At 44.0% G+C, this 21,150-nt stretch overlaps 1 protein-coding gene across 12 annotated transcripts in view; it reads left to right on the top strand.

Moving 5' to 3' along the window:
- LOC126518718 (uncharacterized) overlaps window positions 1-21,150 on the top strand; it is a 78,959-nt gene that overhangs the window by 52,947 nt on the left and 4,862 nt on the right. For 2 of the 12 annotated variants that reach the window (XM_055064893.2, XM_050168493.3), the window contains exon 6: window positions 3,022-3,160. The exons of 8 other annotated variants lie outside the window; for them this stretch is intronic. In XM_055064893.2, the coding sequence (XP_054920868.2) occupies window positions 3,022-3,117 (96 nt within the window). In that variant the 3' untranslated portion in view covers window positions 3,118-3,160. Of the gene's footprint in view, window positions 1-3,021; window positions 3,244-12,275; window positions 12,295-21,150 lie in introns of those variants that run through there. 2 more of the 12 variants (XM_055064894.2, XM_055064892.2) reach the window with 2 other exon arrangements.

Genomic DNA, 21,150 nt, shown 5'->3' with positions numbered 1-21,150 from the left:
TACAATTCAATTTTTTTTGCAAGTAATGTCTGCCCCTTTGACTAGAGCAGCTCATGGACTATAATTATGCTATCTGCCACAGGCAATTTAGACATCTCCGCCCCTTCCAGTTCGTGAAGAAGGTCAAACAGCGAAGCTGTGTTAGTTACACTGAGTGTTACACCATGCAAGTCAAACTTCGCAGGCAGTCTGTATTGTAAATCTTTTGTTTCACCAACCATTATTTCACCTCATTTTCGCTTTTGCTTGCTTCGCTTGCTGAGCATGCTTTAGGAGGGCTTTTTTTTTTTTGTTCTCCCAGTGTTCTTTTTTTTTTCTTTTTATTTGCGTGAGGTTTCTGTCTGTTTTGCCAGGCTTTTATTTTTTTGCGTGAAAATTGCTCCGCCCCTTTTTTTGCGCACCACTAATGAGAGCAAGGTTTGGCGTGAAATAAAAACCATCTGATTGTTTTCTTTTTATTCATTTTGTGTGTGTGAAACCACTAATCCAAAATTCCATATATTGGGCGCAAGGCCCACCACTGGAGATGTGTGCACTGCAATAATTTTGATGATTGGTTGGATTGGTTTGACAATTGGTTTTACGTGCCAAAACCATGATCAGTTTATGAGGCACGCTGTACTGGAGGACTATGGAGCATTGGACCACCTGGGCCTCCTTAACATGCACTTAAATCTAAGTACCACGGGTGTTTTCACAATTCGCCGCCATGGCTGGGATTCGATCCCGCGACCTCGTGCTTAGCAGCCCAACACCATAGTCACTAAGCAACCATGGTGGGTGGTGTCACTTCTAGTGTTTCAATTCAGTTTATTAACCGGTGACCATTTACTGCCTTCACATGCCTTGCCCATTGTAAAAGCACCACATAATATAGTTTACAATCGCTTTCATAAACCTGATCCGAAGGACCATATCACTGCTTGGATAGCATGGGCCAGTAGCATCACGGCACAGAGAACATTTTCTCACATGTTGTTTTCTGAGACATTTTTTCACCCACTTTTTCATTGCCACAACGAGGTAGTACGACAGTGGTAGTGAAGACAGGGGCAGTGAAATCAAGGCGTGCTTTTCATGCTCATTCATGTTGTTCCTTCACTCGTAGCAGCATAGTGCTCATAACATGACTCGCACATTGCTGTGCCCATCCTATAAATTTGCATGCACCACGAGGCGCGTGGCCGCTGCCTTTCACTTACACAATGCAAGGTCGTGCAGCATCATGCACTGCATCATCAAGAACGAATACAAAAAGTATATCCATATTAAGGAGATGTGTTACTGTTGAACTTCGCAGTAACGAAATCGGCTGGGAAGGCGAAAAAAATGTGCTTTTGCAAGAATTTTGTGGTTGCGAAATGAGATAGCACAGATAAGTAATGCGTCGCAAAACGAAACTTTGCTGTCAAAATTGCATTAGCTTAGTTTGGCAAGCTTTGCTCGAGGATATAGAACTGCAGTGACGACAGCACAAAGTGCACCGCATGCGTCAATCAGCAGTGGCAGCACTGCTGTGGAGCAGTATTCTTGGTAAATTGCTTTCGGAGGTACGATCACTTTTGCAAGATTTTGCGCGACTTGGCACCGGACGCACAGCAACACCGCTCCACGCAAACAGAAGCATTTCTTCAGCACACGCTGTCGTCCGTAGACGCTGTGACACGTCTGATGCCGAGTGCAAAAGTGATCATATCTCGTATACCTGAAGGCACTCGATCGAGATTCGAACAGCTGCTTCGCACAAATCTATGTCCGGTGCCGAATCCGCACGCGATGCCTGTTAGGTGGCACCGAAACCAGCTTTCTTGAAGCAAGGGATGCGTATTCCTGGACGATCACTTAATCACAGCCCGTTGTGTGGCACTCTACACTTCGACTGCCATCTCAAGCGCCATAAACAATTCCACCTCGGCGGCACGTGGATTTCCTTGTTCTTGCTGCATGTTTCTCACCAAGGCGCGTATTAAGCACTGCACTCGGTGTGCAAAAACCATCGTCACATGGCGGTAGCAACATGTGTGACACTTCGAATGGGCGATCAGCAAGCAAGATGGCGGCCATGACGTGTTTCCAGTGCACACGATCGCTCCCAGCGCTTGATTGTTTTTGCAAAGAAAAATGGCAGCGCCCATGCAAGTGTAATGTGGTGGTATTTTACGCAATTTTAGTGCAAAGCAATCGCATTTGAGCACATTTTGGAGCCTGCTAGCCTTGCCCGAGTAGGTAATATGTGGGGTTATGTTCCGGCAAATTTCGTTTATGCGGTATTATAGTAGAGCGACATTTTGTTGTCAAGAGGTACGAAAAGCATTGAATTCTTTGGGCATTCACTGAGGATACGAAAATATTTCGTTGTCGCGGGGTTTCGTTATCGCGGGTTTCTACTGTAGTAGAATTATAACATGCAGATGATGCATGCCTTGCCAATTGCACCAGTGAACCATAGCTACACTGGCACCACTGGACAGGCAGGGGTTGTCTACATGGTGCTCTTAACAGAAAATTCGTTACAGTAAACAGCAATGCCTTACCATGTGACCACCAGAGTATTGCAAAAATCAGGTCAGATATACGAGAAGATGAACTCTACGAAAGCAATGACAGCAAGTAAAAAGTGGTTTGGTGGCTGCTCCTTGGGCAGGTTCACCATGCACTTTCCTAGATACTAACGTGTATTTCTCACATCTTTTTTTAAAAGAAATGTATCAATCAGGTTCTACTATACTAACTCTACAGTCTTCATTACGGCAATGACCCAGAAGATTTCAGTGTTCATTTCCTCTACCAGGGAATTATGTATTCATTCACCCCGTCATGATACAGCCTGCAGTATCTTATGCGCCTTCACAGCCCGCCACAGTCGAGGAAAAGTGCCACAGCTGAATAAGCCGGATGCAGGAGCATCATAATTCGGTGAATCTCCGCTTGTTAGCACAAGTCAGCGTATTAAGGCTTGTACTGTATTGTGATCCAATTCGGAGCCAGCGTCAACTAACCGAAGTTGCTCCTCACTCGCAGCATCGGCAGATTGTTCACTGCAAGAAATGCTGGAAGAAAGGCATGCATCAGCGCTGGATACAGAAGTGCACCGCCAGGTGCCTGGGCAACTGCTAATTTCTCCTGACCTGTGATTTCGACAGCTGACAGCATTGCACAGGTGCGTCAAATGTCTGTGCATTTGACATGGTGTCAGAAATTTCATTCCAAGAAAAGATGGCAATTAAAAATTACCTGAGGCTACGTAGCAGTTGCTTGATTATTTGAAAGCCGTGCACAATGATGCATGACAACTGCCAGGATGCTTCATGGCAGTGCAAATTTAAAGCGGTGGTGTGAACGCTATACCTATCGTGCCTTTTTGTTATAGGTGCTATACATTGATGCTAAATATGAGAAAATTGCACCAAGAGGAGCTGTAGTCGACGCAGATGGCAGGACATACTACAGTGAAACCTCAATTGTACGACTTTCTCGCGACCACGCGAAAACATCGTATAATCTGACCAACAAAAATTGTGTCTATAGTGCATTTTTTTGTGTAACAGAGTTTGTAAGGAGCTTCAGTTTAAACTATAGGCTAATTTGCAGGACTCGAAAACCCATCCGGCGAAAAAGTAAATACGAAAATATTGCTGTGCAAGTGCCAATCACACTTTATCGGGAAGATTTTGCCTAACATGCACCACGATCCATGCCTGGCAGCATGCTAAAATGCTCTTTTCTCACCTACAGAATTTTTAAACATCTGTCAATTTCCTATAGATGTTCCCCAAGCCATGTAGCTAGAGCTTTCTTTTGTATGCAGCAACGTCCGCAAGGTCACCTAGCTATCACTTTGCCTGCATAGATGTATCCAAATGTTGTCAGTGCTACTAGCCAGTCTGCAAATGTAGGCACAGGCACGGCAGCATCTGTGGCGTCGTCCTCATCCGAGGTTGCAGCCAGCAGTATCGACATTGTTACAATGCCTCCTTGCACGTCCCGTCTCATACAATGACCCATGCGAAACCAGGGACCGAACAACAGACGTGTAAGAAGTATTTTGTACTTGCGTATGGACAAAAAGCTCTGAACTGTGTGCGTGAACATGCTTTTTGCGCTTTCCGTATGCGCTGCAGTGGCATTCTCAGGTGATCACTTTCACGGGACTCGGCACTGGACGCGTCCAAGTATGTGGTTGATGGGGCTTTTTGCACTGCGCAAAGATGGCGAGCTTGGCACAGCGCCAAAAACACACGCAACTAAGCCTCCCCCTCTCTCTTCCCTGTCCTCCAAGTTGTCCATTGTGTAAGCTTGAATTGTAAATTTACCTATTTTGCATTGTAAATTTACCAATTTTACATTTTCGACAGATTAGCGAAACTAACGCAAGCCAGCGATGCATCCTACTGCGATCGGCAAACTCGTCAGGACAAAAAAAAAAAAAAAAAAAGAAAAGCACAGCTGGCCGTTGTCAAAATGTGTGTGAAACACCCGCCGGGGGTGGGGGGGGAGGGCAGTTGAAATCTATGTTGGCGAATAGGAGCGATTCCTGTGTTCGATCCTAGTTCTTTTCCTTTGTGTGTGTGTCTGTCTGTCTGTGTCTGCACGGCAGTATACGGCGCTGTGGCTGTGTGAAGCTCAGATCTCCTCTTTACAATGGTTTCAAAGTTGCGGTGTTGCATTAACAGAAAGTCGCACACCGCATGGTGCAGGGGCACCTAGCACCGAATTCTCGACCCAATTTTTGCCAACAGCACACAAGAAAAATGCAGTTCTCTCAACTTCCGTGTCTCATTTCTTTTTGATATTTCCCCACATCTCATGGTAGGAGACAGGACGTGCATAATCTCATATTATATAATTGAGGTTTTTAAGGTATTGTCTCTATGTGGAATTTGCCAGGATAGCACTAATACGTCGTAAGACCCGGAGTTTCGTAAAATCGAAGGGTGCATAACCGGGCTTTCACTGTACCCTATATTCAAACGATGTTGTCATTGCATCTCTTCTCACCACTCATCAACTAAACGAGCATGACTGACATATATTTAAACACACTTCTGTACACCCTTCTTTGTATTCTGTTGTTTCTGTGATAAAGGCTAACATTATTGTTTCTTTTAACTGGAAGGAAAATCTTGCTTTATCACTGCAGTGTGGTCGACTGACCTTTAAGACATCTGATTTTTCAGACCAGTTCAGTTATTTGAACTTCCCAAGCAGCACTGCCACCTACTCCATAGAACAGTGTGTAAGAACGGTAGATATTTCAGGTTCCCTACACTGTATCAATAGATATTTAGGACATTATCTGTACCCATGATGTTGCGACAGTGGTGGTCATGAACCGGGTTGCCACTTTTACATGGTTGGTACATCTACGGGAATCGCGACCAGGTGCTACATTTGTGACTTGCTGCGCCATCCTGTGCCAAAACATTAAAAATGCCTCGAATTGCACCTGAGCTGGCCAAAAACACTAAGTGCAACTGCAAGAGGTCCATGTTCAAGCCAGAAGAGAGTGGCACCTATGCAAATAGCTTGGCTTTTGTCAACTTCATCTTCAGAACCTCTGGAGTCGCCACAGTCGTCAAGTATCGTGCCATCAACTTCATCTTCGGAACCTCTGGAGTTGCCGTAGTCGTCTAGTATCGCGCCATTGTTGCCTGCATGTTGGTGCATTTATGCATGATAAACTGCGATCATATGAGCACGCCTACGAAACCATGTTAGTGTTTTGCTTAGGGCCTGTTAGTTACATATACCTTCATACTAACATGCTTAGAGGCCCACACGCATGTAGCAATGTAGGCACATGATCATTCTTACCAGCAGGGCTGGTAGACCAAACAAGCTGTCTTTGCTCGGTTACCTAGCATCAAGAGACTCCTTAGTCCTTTCAAGTGACTTTTCACGTGGCAACTAATTTAAATCATTTAATCAGTTTATTTTATTTTGTGTGGTTGCTTTGCTTACAGTGGCGCAAGTACATGTTGCTAGATGTAAATGTTACAGGTTTGAATGGGCTGCACATCACTTGTAAGGAGCACCGTAGCAGTGCTCAAGTCATATTGAAGTCTAAGGATATTCGTTTCAAAGTCATATGAAGCACCCATTTTGAAAGAATGTTACCTGCTATGGTATCTCAGTGGCTATGGCGTAGCATTGCTGAGCTCTAGGCAGCAGGTTCGATACGGTCTGCGGTGGCCACATTTCAACGAGGATGGAGTCCTTCACTATGTTGTAGTACCTCAAAATCAGATCATGGTATTGGCATGTAAGACCCCATAATTCTTTTTAGGACTATTACCGCTTTTATCAAATATGAATTTTTTATAGAGTGCAGCTCTTAATGGCCTATTCCTGCGGCAACGGCGGTGGTGGTCTAACCAAGCAAACAAGCACAACAGTGAAAGATGAAAGAGCAAATGCGGAACGGCTGATGAAAGACACGAGCCGCGAATGACGGAGACCAACGAGAGTGGCCCCTTCAGTGACGTGTGCGCGGGAAACTGGTTTCATGCGAACCCGCCCGACCGCATGATTTGTACTCGTATCTGGTCTCAGGCGTACCGCTCATTACATACTATTGTCCGCTCGCATCAGCTCTCGCTCGCATTTGTTTTGTTTGCTTGGTTTGGTCTCGTTCGCACTTGTTTTGATTGTCATGGTTTGCAATTGTTTTGTAATCTGATTGTATGCGCAACGCGAATTGTGTAGTACTTTCTGGAAGCCAAGCAGCGCCACCGATTACACTGGAACCTTCGACAAGTCATGTATAAAAGATGACTTGCTTGACCTGCAGATAAGATTTTCAACAATTGCCAACTCTGCTACATGTGTCTCTCAAATTCTTTGCCTCAAATATTGCGAAATGAGAACACGTATAGAGCTCTGCTAAAGTTTTGCATTAGGGAGTATCGTAATCGTCAGTGAATTTTTTTTCTAGCCTGGTGGGTTAACATCAAAGGGATCATATACAGTAGGACCTCGTTTATATGATTCTGCTACGTACGATTTCCTGGCACCAACGTTCGTAATCGAGAACACAAAAAATGACTGAATGAGTTACGCTTATTTTTTACCGGTTCATACGTTCCAGGAAAACAAAATTTTTTTACACCAACGCTCAATACATAGCCAAACTGTGATTGTATGATACATTTTCTGGCCCCTAGATTCCATGTAAAGAATAAAATGTGCAAGGTGCACGCAATTGAGAACAGTATATAGCTGCCTGTCACGGCAGCTTCAAGGCAATGCTTGTCCGCCCGTTTCACGTGAAAACATTAGTGCACACTCGGTTTCTTATTCGAGTACCAAAAAATTTCCTCCTGGGTCGTCACATGCCACATTCACTGTTATCGGTGTCAAACCTATTGTGATAAGCATCTTCACCTATCTGCTTTACAGTGTGTGGTGCGTAGTGCTGTTGGTAGTGTACTGCATGCTAGTAGACGATAATCCAAATGCACCTCCATTCTCTGCTGCAGGCAGCACAATGTGAGTGCCACATTTTGCTTCTGTGGCATATGGTGTCGCCCACCAGCTCAATTTCGCTTCAGTTTCCCATCGCCGTCTTAAAACACAATAGGAAAACAACAAAACATTCCAACAAAATCTGGATAAGACGAGTTGCTGCAGCAATAAGCATGCCCTGTCAGTCAGCGTGTGAACGCCGAAGCGCTTTTGCATCAGCCACGTCCATAGGGGAAAAGCACACTTGTAAAATCGCAGAATCAGTGCCAGTGGGCAAAACACAATGGCTTACAAAACGTTTTTAGACAAATTATGCTTTCACAATGCCTGTAGCGAGCAAAGCAACCATCTAGCCAAAAGCGAATGGAGCTGCTGTTTCGATGCAGTACAGTAAAACTTCATTAATTTTACCCTCGTTAATTTGGAATATTGCATAATTTGGACTCTTCCTTTGGTCCCAGCTGGCATTTGCATTACTTAATGCAATGACACTCTTATTAATTCGGACGTATTTGGCCGCACACCAGTTAATTCGGACAACTCTCGGAGCTCAGCAAGAGCGGAGCACCACAAATGGTGACACAAAAGAGCAGAAACAGCATCCAACAAAACGAAGTGGCGGAACTCGCATCGCCATAGTCATCAGTGGAAACTGTACGTGAATGACAGCAATGCCAGAACGCTTTGTGCCTATTTGTGCCTCTGAAGCTTTTATTCTTGCGTTTACCACCACGCACGGCACCGCGTTGGCAGTGTACCTTCATGACTGGTAGTCTCCATCCACGATTGCGTCGATAATGGCCGTGGTTTGGTCCGCAGTTGGAGCAAACGGTAGTTCCGTTTTGACTTGGTGCACACGTCGGCCACGCGCCTTCAGAACCGCAGGGTTGCCATCCATGATCGCGTCGACAGCGGCCGCGATTTTGTCTGCAGCTGTTGCGGCAAAGAGTAGTTTTGTTTTTACTCAGTGCAAAGCTATCAAGGATGAAGAGCACCGTCTACATCACAATGGGCGGCGACCTGGTGACACCGGTGAAAAAATAATCGGGATGTGCGCACGGTTGCTAAAAGCGTGTCTCGGATGACGCGTGCCACGGCTGCGCTATAAAGGAAGTCGCAGGGCCTTCGCCGTTGCGAGCGCTAATCAGTCAGGAGATGACCAGAATCGCAGCTTCTGCACTGCTTTTGTGCAAAATAGAAGCAGGATTTGCTGATTCATTCACTAAATAAAAGCATGTTGACGTAGTAAGCATTTGCTTATTGTTTTCTTGACACCCTCGATAATTTGACATTCGGTTAATCGGACATTTTTTTGAATCCTGTGAAATCTGAAATCATCATTAATCTATTTTAAGTCCACTGGAGGACTTAAAACGAGGTTTTACTGTATTGGCATAACATGATTTCCGCCAATGTGTTATGCAGAAAACTCTCTAAGATATGCCAGACATTTTCCGGAATACCCTTAGGATGGTGCAGGCAAAAAACAACTGCAAGCACCATAGAATTTGACCGGAATATAAGTTTGTGTTCAGGCATCATGTCTCTGCAAAAATTGGTGGGTGGAAAGGGAATCTGGCTTGAAGTAACCACCTTGTGCCTTTCTTTCTTTTAATACTGAGTATTTCTTGATTTAAATGTCTGCCACCGCTGCAACTGCACCCAAATGCATTTCAAGTTATCCTGTAGTTCAAATTATGGGAGTGAAATTATTGGCACTTCAGTGTATCTGGTCAAAACTAGGCATCGGAACACAGCAGTTTTTGCGCCCCCTACCTAAGTCGCATCTATTGCAAATGCAAGGCAATTTAACAAAAAGTAAAATAACTGCAGGAGTTAATCCAAAAGGGAAGGACTGCTATAAAAATTGCTATCACTTAATCCATTGATGTGCTCCAGATTTTGAGTGTTCTGCAACAAATTTAGCTGCTCCAAATTTGAAATTTTTCAGCTCCAGAAATATCCTTTTCCCCCTTGATCTGCTCTGAAACCAGAATTTCCCTGCTCCAAATATCGCCCCAAAAGCTGTTTCAGCTGTTGCACCCCTGTTAAAGGGACACTAAAGGCAAATATTAAGTCAAGATAAAGTGATAGATTAGGGCTCAAGAATCTCAAGTGCTCAAGAAGGCGTCAATATTATCGCGAACAGAGCCTTAATAATCGAGAAATTGAGGTAAATGCAGACATGATTAGAGACTCCCCCGGGTCATTCAAGTACTTGCCCGATGACGAAAGCACTCCTCATTTAAATTCTGTCAATAGTAGTGAACCACTCATTGCAAAAAACATAATTGCACTGTATTATAAGACAAAATAAAATGCTACTTGTCCAGTTATATTTCACTTTATGAAAAAAAGAACTAATTGAAATTGCCCTTGACAACGACGCAGGCGGTCGAAAGGTTTCGTTTTCGCTCGACTCCGAGCCGCCCATGCTTTCGCGTTTCAATAGTTATTGCAGAGTGCTGTGCTGGTTTTGCTGGCTCGCGAAACTTGCACAAACTGCAAGTAGCAGAAAATTCTACTTCCATGTGATGTCGCGGGATGTCCGAACGGTCTATGCCACTTGACCAAAAAGCAGCTTGGCTCGGTACTGCCATCTGTTGGGCGGTGTTTTACTTACCAATGGCAGCAAAGGGTGGTGATGGCATATGCAACGTCACCACTTCCCTGGTTGGGTGGCGGGAGATTTGAATTTCAAAAAAGGTATTTGGACCCTTCAGATGCAATTTTCTCGTAAAATAAGTCATTTCTTGGCATGAAACAAGGGTTGCGAGGTTTCTGGAATGGTATTTAAACAGTTCACGTCAACTTAGTACTTGCCTTTAGTGTCCCTTTAAGTATTCATCGTAAAATGATTACACCAAATTATAAAGGAATGAAGAACTCGGCAATTTTCGGGGACGTTTCCTGCGTGAGGACAGCGCAAGTGCATTCTAAAAATAGTTTACATGCTTTGAGGCATACTTTGACCTACAACAATTGTCTACCTTGCATGCCTGTCATTAATGCATCAGCCACATTAGCAGAAAAACCTGTGCAGCAGCTTTTTCATGCTGCGGCAGGGGTCGGTCCTGGACTGATTTTTCGCAGCTTGCCACCGTGGCAAGCGAGCCGCAATAGGAGGAGACCAATGAGAGCGGCCCCTTCAGTGACATGCACGGAGAAAATTGGTATCATGCTGACCCAACCTACTGCTCGATTCGTATTTGTGTCTGGTTTTAACGGCGTTTTCGCATTTTAACGGCGGTGGCATGCCGCGTGCATTTTTCCGCTAGTGTGGTTAGGGGCTTATCATTGCACGTCCAGTATTTTCAGGTCACAAATGGCATGTGCATGATCAGCATGACAGGAAAGTAGCGAGTGAAACTGCTTTTAGAGAGTATACAAGAGAGTACCAAAAATTTTGCCACTTTGATGTACCAGTGTTTAGGTGCGAAATCCAGTGAATGTTGGACATCCTTTTTCTCCAGTCTAATCCCCTCCCAATTTAATTAAAAAAGCGTTTTGGAAGAATGCTATGCCAATGTAGACTTATTTAGTGTTAATTTTCAGTGTCGCTAAATGATGGCCTGGTTTTGTGTCACTTCGCCATGCAAGGTAGTATAGTGAAATCCTCATTGGGAGGTGAAAGGGGTCCCTGAACTGCAGCAACTGCGCTCTCTGTAGAGGACATCTCAACCATTCTACACATATTCGTCCATCGAGAGCCTGAGCGAACGTCCACCTTCCAGAATCGAGTAAGCAAGACACCGTTAGAGTATCGGTGGGGGAAAAGCAGGAGAGAGACGAGGGCATGATCATTGCAGGTATAGGTAACTTTACATGGCAGCAACTTGTAACAATATAAATTAGAGATAGGCAAAGTACCAGACTGTAATATAGTCGGACCTGATTAGCTTATACAGGATATGCAAATGTTTGTCGCCATCCTGTTTCAAAGGGTAGGTCATTAGAGACTATCATCACGAAGGGGGATGAATGCAAGAACGGAAGACCTTACTACCTGCAAGTAGCAGACCTGACGGTAAAGTCCTGTTTGGGTATATCAGCCATTGAAATATAGAGGTGATGCATTAAAAAAGTGTGTAGCCGAGACCTGATTCTTACATGAAGTGCAATAAACTATTTAAACTGGGAAAGTTTTGGTGGCAATCAAGCATCGCATGTGCAGTTGTGCTCAGTGCAGCTGCAATAGCTCCCTGGACATAGTATTAACCAAGCTGTCACCTGAAGCCACCAACACATTGCAGGCGATCATCTGAGGCATGTTCCCGGGGTTATCCCGCAATTACTTTTGGCACACTGCTGCAAGGTCTGTGTCATGGAGTTCACCTGAGGCTGTTTGATTTTTGGTAGTGCAATGATGCTAGTGTGCTTTCTCCACCCTACTTCCTAGGGCAGGGTCTTGTTGACGTGCCCTAATTCCACGAACTTATTTTTTCTTGCTCACTTGAAGCGAGCTCATTGCGCAACACCTGTTGCAAATCTGAATGGTAGAAGCAGCTTTGTACTGCAATGTACGCACAGGGAAAGCCATTATGCTATATTAAAGAAACTAGTTAGGTAATATTTAGCCTGAATGTCTCATTGATGTGTGTAAAGCTAGCTCCACTGTATTTATTGACTATTTCAGTCAAAATTCAGACCATATATGGTATGCAGATGTATGTTGGACATCATGCCAAAAGTTCTTGTCACTGCACCAAATCAGATTTTTCAAATCTAGATTAAACAGGCATTTGACTTGTGCCAGGAGGTCAAATGGCAATTTCACCACTGCTGCCCCCCACCTCCCAACTGTTCCTAAGCCTCTCCCAGGTTTCAATTGAAGTCATAGTGCTGGATTGACATGGACAAGAAAGACGGAAGCACGCATGCTTGACTGGCTACTGGAAGCAGGCTACCCTATCCATGCACTTTTATCAGTGGCTGAAAATGCGCTGCAACAACTAGGAGAACCGGGTGGTAAGTGCAAGCGCAGCCATGAAAGGAGAAAGAAGGTGGTTGTACTGTACATGCATGGGATATCACATGGTTTAAAGAAGGTGGCCCGAAAAGTGGAAGTGGATGTTGTATTTTCAATTCCGCAAAAGGCTATGAAGCATACGTAAAGCCACCGATCCATTGAGAAAGACGCGCCGAGGATGCGCGAAAAACCATCGGCCGCCATTTGTGCACTGCGCACAAGGTGTCGTTTATTGCTTCTCTTTCTCGTGCAGCAAAGTGTACATAGGGCAGACAGGCAGATGCCTCAATGACAGGCTAAGGGAACACGAGCAAAAATTGAACTGTTATTGAGATGGACATGTCTCCATGCATTGTGATGATTATGGGTGTAAACCACTGTTTAGAGATTGTGTAGTCATGTTTAGAAGTACAGATAAAGGTAGGAGGGAAATTGTAGAAGCAAGCTTGATTGCAAAAGAAGGTGCTCACTGTGTCTGCGCTCTGTCGATTACTCTTAAGCAGAAAGGACACTGCCTATCTGGAAAATGTTGGGTTGTGCATGCGATGATTTCCACACGTTTGACCGGTATAAGTATCATGCTTTTCTGAAATAAAATAGGTTGATAGAATAGTGCACATCCTGTCGTCTTTCTTGTCCATGTCAATCCAGTGCTATGACTTCAATTGATGCAATGAACCAACTAGCCCAAAAATCTGCACTCTTTCGTGTGTTGGTTCAGCTGAGATTTTATGTCACATAGAAGCTGATTCTCCACTGTTTCTCCCAATTCAGAATTCATGAACAGTTCATAAATTTATTTCATGTTATGAAGATGCAGGCGTGTCAAGCACGCATAGAAGAAGAATTAGAACGACAGCGCAAATGCGGACTATTAACTAAAAGGTAACACAGTGGCAGAAGTGCAACTTTTTAATTGATACAGTCGAAACCCATGATAACAAAATTTCACGACCATGAAATTGCTGCGACGGTGAAATATTTTTGTATCCCTGGTGAACACCCATAAGAATTAATGCATTTTATACCTCTTGACAATGAAATGTCGCTGAACTGCAACCCCTCACTAACGAAATTTGCCGAAATGTTACCCCACATATTACCTATTCGCACAAAGCTAGCAAACTCCAAAAAGTGGTCAAGTGCCTCTTCTTCACACTTAAAATTGCAAAGAATACCACCCCATTCAATTGCATGGGCGCTGCCATTTTTGTTTACAAAAACAACCAATCACCATAAGCGATCTCATGCACTGGAAGCTATCACATGCATCGGAGTCGTGTCATGGCTGCCATCTTGTTTGTTGATCGCCCTTTAAAATGGCACGGCCACATGTCTCTACCGACATGTGGCAAGGGTTGTTGTGTACCTAGCGCAGTGCATAATCTGCGGGTTGGTGACAAAAGTGCAGCAAAACAAAGAAATCCACATCTCACCGACATGGACTTGTTTATGGCGCTTGAGCTGGCAGCTGCTGCGTGGGCTGCTGCCATGCATCCAACCATGATTGAGCAAACATCCGAGAATACACATCCCTTGCTTCAGGAACACTGGTGTCGGTATCACCCAACAGTCATCGCATGCAGATTTGGCATCACTGGACATAGGTTTACACAAAGAAGCCATATTCTCAGTCGATCACTTTCAGGGGTACGAGATGTGATCACTTTTGTTCTCTGCCTCTGAGGGCGACAGCGTGCTCTGGAGGAACGCTGCTGCATGCATGAAACACTGTTGCTCCACATCTGGTGCCGAGTTGCACGAAAGTGATTGCATCTTGAAAACCGATTGACCAAAAATATGGCTCCATGGCAGTGCCGCCATCGCTTAGCGATGCATCGGGCACACATTGTGCTGTCAGCAGTGCTGTTCTGTAGGCTCAAGCAAGGCTTGCCAAAGTAAGCTAGTGGAATTTGGGCAGTAAAATTTTGTTTTGCGACACATTCCCTGTCTTGTGCTGTTTCATTTCGTTACAACGAATTTCTCACAAAAGTGAATTTTTTCGCTTTCCCAGCCAATTTTATTATCGCAGGGTTCAACTGTAGCAAGCGTTTTTGTTGCCCTTCTCATTCTGCTTGTGGCTGTGCATTGCATGCCTGTATATCCATACTGTGAATACCAGCCAACATCCTCAGCTTTCTGTTGTACATAAATTCTTTCGTGTGGTAAATTGTGGACAAACTTGGCTCACTATATTAAAGGGACACTGAAGTAAAAAATTATTTCTTCTGCATCAGTAAATTACCGTTCTACAACACCAAAAACACCACTCTTACAACGATAAGACGTTTGGTAAGCCAGAAAAAACGCAAGAACGAAATACGGGTGGTGACGCCTACTTAAGTTCCCGTACCTGGGGGCTGTGACGTCTTGGATTTTGATGGCATCTTCTTGGGCCTACTAATTGTATGTAGTGGTACAGATTGACTACATTGTGTTCTAAAGGAACAAAATATTAAACATGGCAAGTTTCGGGAACCTTTATTCAGCCAACGCGGCCCAAATGCAAGAATATCCTTTGGAATCCGTGACGTCACGCTGACGTACCGGCGCTGGGGTTTCGGCGTGAAATTCAAATACTGATACTTGGACCTTCATTTTCTCATCTGATAATCAAACTATTTTTTTGAAATAACTGCCTGCAGGGTTCTCAAACAATGCTTCATTAGTCTAAACTGATTTATTGTTTCGCTTTAGTGTCCCTTTAACATGGTTTCCATACCGATCCTCAGCCCGCACTTTTCTTTTCCCCCTTTGTTGCTTCAGTGGACATTTCATGCTACATATAGGCAGGCTCTTCATAATTTCTTTCTCCAAATTCAGAATTTGTCAGCTGTACATAAATTCCTTCACCAGTCAACATGTGCAGATAGGCCCATCGCACTTGCTCCCCATGGCTGCCCTGCTGAGACCGAGCAACAAAGCACTGGGACGAGTGCTCCACCTACTGTCAGAAATTTTTTAACGTTTTGTATGTTTTAGTTGACCTCTGCACAGATGACGCAATGGCTATGCAATATTCCTTTTTCAGGAGTCGCTTTGGGAGAAGCACGGAATGTGCTGAAAAAAAAAAAAAATTCAGAACGAGTGTAGCATACAGGAGAAGGAGGGGTAGTGCAAAGGTGGGTTCCCGAGTTGTTTTGGAATTGGGGGTGCAAGGGTTGAAGGGACCCCAAAGCAATTTTGCTGATTGTGTGTGAATGCACTTAGTTGATAGTGTAGGTCCTAGTGACTATCAAGGGCCAATTTTAAGCGATCTGATTTAACTGCATAATTTATTAAGTTAAACTGCATTGCAGCGAATCACATCAGTACAATTCCCCATGTTTTCGCCTGCCTCTGCTTATTCTCTGTAGAATAGGTGGGTGATGTCACTCCTGTGAGTGAGTTGATTTGCTCCCATTGGCAACACTTGAAGCAGGCTGCTCTGCTATGCTTGTATCGCGATTGCAACTATATGGACACCCGAAGCGTATTTTTGCTGTTGTATTCGCCGTGAGGCTCTGTACATATTTAGGTATATGTTAGCTATATGCCATACTATATGACATGCAGTATATGCAGGTTATATTGCCACACCATTCTATCTCTAAAGTGGCTCGTATTTGATAGTACAGCTCAGACCGCTTATAACCACTTTTTAGTGCAGGATCCCATATAACACAGTCTTTCCTGACTCCTGTTTATTTTCCCATAGAGCTCGCTACTACTTATAGAGCAGCTGCGCGAGATAGAATACTGATTATGATGTGGTTTTCGAAAATCATGCAGACAAGCCAAAGGAGGCAGCAAGCGCACTTCTCGATGAAGTGCGCCGGCGGAGGGGAGAACAACGAGGCTGATGCGGGGGAGGATGAGAAGGAGATGTAGAGCTATCAAACGAACAAGGAAGGGGGGGGGGGGGGGGGGCGTGGACACGGTGACAGTGGGCTGGCTCAACAGGCGCACGTGGGTTGTCTACGCGATGGAGTAGCCTTTTGCTTTGGCTGCGTGTCAACTCCACATGATCCACACCGAATGTGTGTGCATTGTCGCTCTTTGGCTCTTTAGTTTGCATGCAGAAAATAAGTACAGTTGCCGACTGATTTTTCAGACACAGACGTGGTTGAAAAAATTACTGAAATATTGTACAGGCTAATAAAATGAATTTCAATAGTAAAATCAGTTTGTTGTTTTTCATAAAGCACCGTGGAAAAACTGGTTGAGGCCACGAGTGCGTTTCGCATTCGTCCGTCGTGATGCGCATCATCTCGGAAGTGCAGATATCACGCGTGTGACCTCGACTCTGTGACACTGTCAGACTAAACTCTGTTTTGTAAATTCATCAGTTCAGAATGTTGTTTGCATGCAAGCTTTCGCCATTCCTACTAGTACACGCAGATATGAACTTTAGCTGTACGCATTTGCAGTAGTTGCTGGCACAGTGCCCACAAACCCCGCTTCCAGTGCGCTGCCGTGAGTTCGGTCTGTGCACATCTCATGCCAGATCTCCATGTGTTTTTCTGTGGGTACGAATGTATGTCAAGAGCGAGCTTCCCACGACGACATCCTGCCCGACACCTCCGCAAGCTAGGCCTAACCAGTGCTGTCTTGTCGGGAGTCGGTGGCCAACATTGCGGTTTGGGGCAGAGTCACGAAATGCGTTGCAGTTTCTGTGAGGTACTTGGAAAGTGGAGAAACCACCTCACCTACGAAAGTCCGGGCATAATGTCCAGTTGTATGGTTCGATTCCCAGACACACGCGGCTGCTTGGTCGACATGTTTTGCACATGCACAGTCATTGAAAAATGTTGTTTTTGTTATAGTGCAGTACTGCTTATAGTGTGGAAATTCCAGACGCCAGTGACTTGCGTTATAAGTGCTCTATGCTGTATGTGTGTACCAAAAAAAAGTTTATTGAAAGCAGATAGGATATTTATAGGCAAAGGTGGTCATGTGGGCACATATGTTTGCGTACAATACTAAAACACGTTTGCATCATTATCCAATCATACAGTGCAGAAACTGTTGTTCAGTGCTACATAAAGCCACAGATGTATTGCTGACACAGACATCATATTTAATGTTGATAAAATAGGCTTCCATTAATTCCCGTGCCGGGGAATCTTTGCTTTTACCAAGAATGCAGATTTGGAAAAGATCTCGCTCACACGTGCAGGAATCGTTGCATAGACTAATGTGCATTAATACTATCATATCATTAATGTATCTGTGTAAACACAGATCTAAAGTGTAAGCTAAATGCATCTCCTATTACTGCACTATCATCACTCTAAACACCATTTACGACAAAAGCATAATTAATTTGCTTACTGGGAGAAATTAGCCTCCAGAACTTTTCAGGAGATGTTGAAATAAGTTTAGGAAGTTTCTCCCCAAAGTAGCGTTGCTTGTCTGAAGAAACTTTCATTTTTAGCTCGAAAGAGAGTTTGGAAATTTTAGTAAGCAAAGCGTCCGAGTCTCTTGCGGTACCTCTTTTTGTCTTCAGGCACTTTAATCGACTTCTTAATTGTGATGTGTCCCGAGAAATCCAAGGAGATTTGCCTTTGCTTTTCTTTAAAATGCAAGGAACAAAGCGCTTTATGCAATCATTTGTAATATCTTTAAATTGATTCCACAGTGTATGAATGTCTGCGCTGCTGCCCTGGAATGAGTCAAAACTAAACGAAAGCATGTCCAATATGGCGACATCATCTGAGCGCGAGAAGTTGAGCATGGAAGGGACATCAACGGACTTGTTCACAGAGACGCCCGAAAGGGTCAGCAGCACAGCATAGTGATCGAAAATTCTAGGCAGTACTTCGCACTTTGATTGCCCCGTAATAGAACCACTTAAGAAAAACAGATCAAGGATGGAGCAGCAGTCGCCGTGTATTCTAGTGAAACTGTCAACTACTTGCCGTAGATCAAAAGAAAAAATCAGATCAAACAAACCTTCTTGTAGCTTGTCATTAGAAACGTTAAGTGTGAAGGTTGGCCAGTCCACGTTTGGCATATTGAAGTCTCCGCCCAGAATTAATTGATCACCAGGCTTCACATGAATCTGGTAACTTTGCAAATGAGCAAAGAAATCAGGAGAGGAATTGGTGGTCGGTAAAGTGCTCTCAATACATATCTAATTGCGCCATGATAAGCTTTACAGAATATGCCCTCAATGTTCGGGACATCTGGCATTCTCAAAATTCTAAGCGCTCCTTGAACAGCAAAGCAACTACCCCACCTTTGCTCCCTCGATCTTTCCTGTGCACATTGTACCCATGGGGAACAAATTCGTTATTTTTTATAGAATAATTTAACCATGTTTCCGTGAGAATAATTATTTTAGGGTTATGGGTCACCAATATTCCCTCAAGTTCTGTGACTTTGTTAACAACACTCCGGTAGTTCACGTTAAGTATATTAAGCTCCTGAGGCTTTTGTACAAAACATCAATTTCGATTTTTTTTTTTTTTTTTCCGTTGGACATGTGCACCTTTCTTTTCATCCCAGCCAAAGATTACGCTGTCTATGCTCAGTTTATTGTGCACAAGTTTGACTTTCGAGCTATTATTTCTTTCTAGAGTAGAACTGTTCCATAGCTTCTTTCGAATTTCTCAAACTCTACGTAAGAAATCTTGTGATATTGAAACAGCTGTATCCTTCAATTTGAATGCAGCCTTCAAAATCAACATTTTTTCACGATAATCGAGCAACCCAAGCATGTGTGCATGGCTAACATTTCTGTTTCCAATTCCATGGAATTTTTCTATATTCGCCACGGGAATATCCAGATTGCTGTGAAACAAATCTTTTACTCTCTCTTCAAGATCATGAGAAGATTCATTGCTTGGTTCATCAAGACCGTAAATGACCAAATTGTTTCTTCGACTATGATTTTCTAGGTCATCTAGTTTTTCAACAACGGAGGCTAGATCTGCACTAACCGTCACGGCTAATCATGCCCCCCTCCCCCCCACCCCCAAGTGGCTCATTACAGCAGACAATCGTTCAGAAACAACGGAACACAAAGAATTCTATTTCTTAGACATATAATTTGCCGGTTCTCCCTCCTAGTTCTTTCTTTTGGTTTCTTTTATTTTTCTTTCATTTTTCACTGGTAACTACACTTAGGTTGCTCAGTTGGTGCTCTAAACCATCAACATGATCAGTTAATGAACTGACTTGCTTGCCAATCTCTTTCTGAGACGCCTGTACATCTTGTATAGCTGTTTTCAATGAATTTTGACCGGCAAGAAGTTCCATCAATATTTCCTTCTCGGTAGGGCCAGGGTTGGCCTCAACGTTGCCACAAAGCAAAAGATTTACAGGAATATTTTTAAGTCGAGCAAGAAGGCATTCAAAACACAGTGGGCAAGGCAGCAGCAGTACAAGCCTATTATCGCTCCAATAGCAGGCTGTCGGCAAATATGACCTCGAATACGTAGAAAAAGGGGCCCCTAAGCATGTTGCCCATTTTGCTGCTGCGTTGCCCACTGGAGTAGCACGGTGCTGGCTTCACTTTTAAGTCCTCCTGCAGGGTCATGTGAGCCGACGTCGTCCATGGCTGATCCCGTGTGTACGCTGCGATGCCAGGGCTCGATGCCTTGTTGACGTGGCACTTGTCACCAGGATCCGATAACTGGATATGAAGCCATCCTATATCGTGATTCCACGAGGCAGTTGCAGTGTGGCAGCCCAACAAAAGCTCGCACTTTGCCAGCAGAGCCGCAACCTGGAATACCTAGAAAAGGGGCTCCTAAGCATGCTGCCCATTTTGCTGCTGCGTTGCCCACTCTTTGACCGGCAAGAAGACATACAGCCTTTTATGATTTTTACCACAAAAGGTCATTTTCTGCAGGTCTGCGATGCGTTGGCACAGGCCAGCAAGCTTTCGTGGAGCCGAAAAAACAATAAGTACTTTGTACCTGCTGGCCACTTTCTTTAAATTGTGGACTACGTTATGCATGTACGGAACAACCTGCGGCCTTTTTTCCACTAGCAGCTTGGCTTTCCGCTTACCCATCAAGGAGGGTTTCTGCTGCTACAGCAATGATAGAACAAGGGTACCCTGCTGCTCGTAGCTTTCTTTCGCCCTTGGTTGCATTTTGTGTTAGTTTTTGTTTTTTTGCACCCTAGATAAATAAGGTTTCTTTGAACTTTGTTTACATCACAATATGCAATTTTTTGTCTTCAACAGAATTTACAAGTATACTGTGCATTCATGAAATGCTTTGTGCCAGCACACATTGTGCATGCACAAAATAAGAGGAAAGCACTTTTTGCACTTTGGTGTTATCATGGCTTCCTCAATCTGGAATGGTGGCCTTTAGACCACGGCATTAAATTCTTTTTGGTCACGCTCGTACGATGGCATTGCTGTTTAGTTTCTTGTCCAGCTCATGGCTACAAAACTTGGTCTAAATTTTTGTTTGTGTAATTAGTGGATAAATTGCTTGTGAAATCTTACCTCGATATGATGACCTTCGAGGTTCTGTGATCAAACAGGAGGGAGTTCCGTCCCTGCCACATAGGGAACCCAGTAGCCGTTGGATGTGAGCATTCTGAAACCAAGCACTTGCAGCACTATCATTGATGACAATAGTTCTGTACAATAGTTCTGTTTCTCTTTCTGTATAAACGCAAAGCAGGGGTAAACCACATTTTACTGCTGTTGAATGTTTCTCAATAGGTGAACCAGAGTGGATGTTCCGGTGGGGATAAAATTGCTTTATTAACAG

This window comes from Dermacentor andersoni, chromosome 1, assembly GCF_023375885.2.
Source record: "Dermacentor andersoni chromosome 1, qqDerAnde1_hic_scaffold, whole genome shotgun sequence".
NCBI lineage: Eukaryota > Metazoa > Arthropoda > Arachnida > Ixodida > Ixodidae > Dermacentor > Dermacentor andersoni.
Note: the sequence above shows the minus strand (reverse complement) of the source record. Positions and strands in the feature narration are given on the sequence as shown.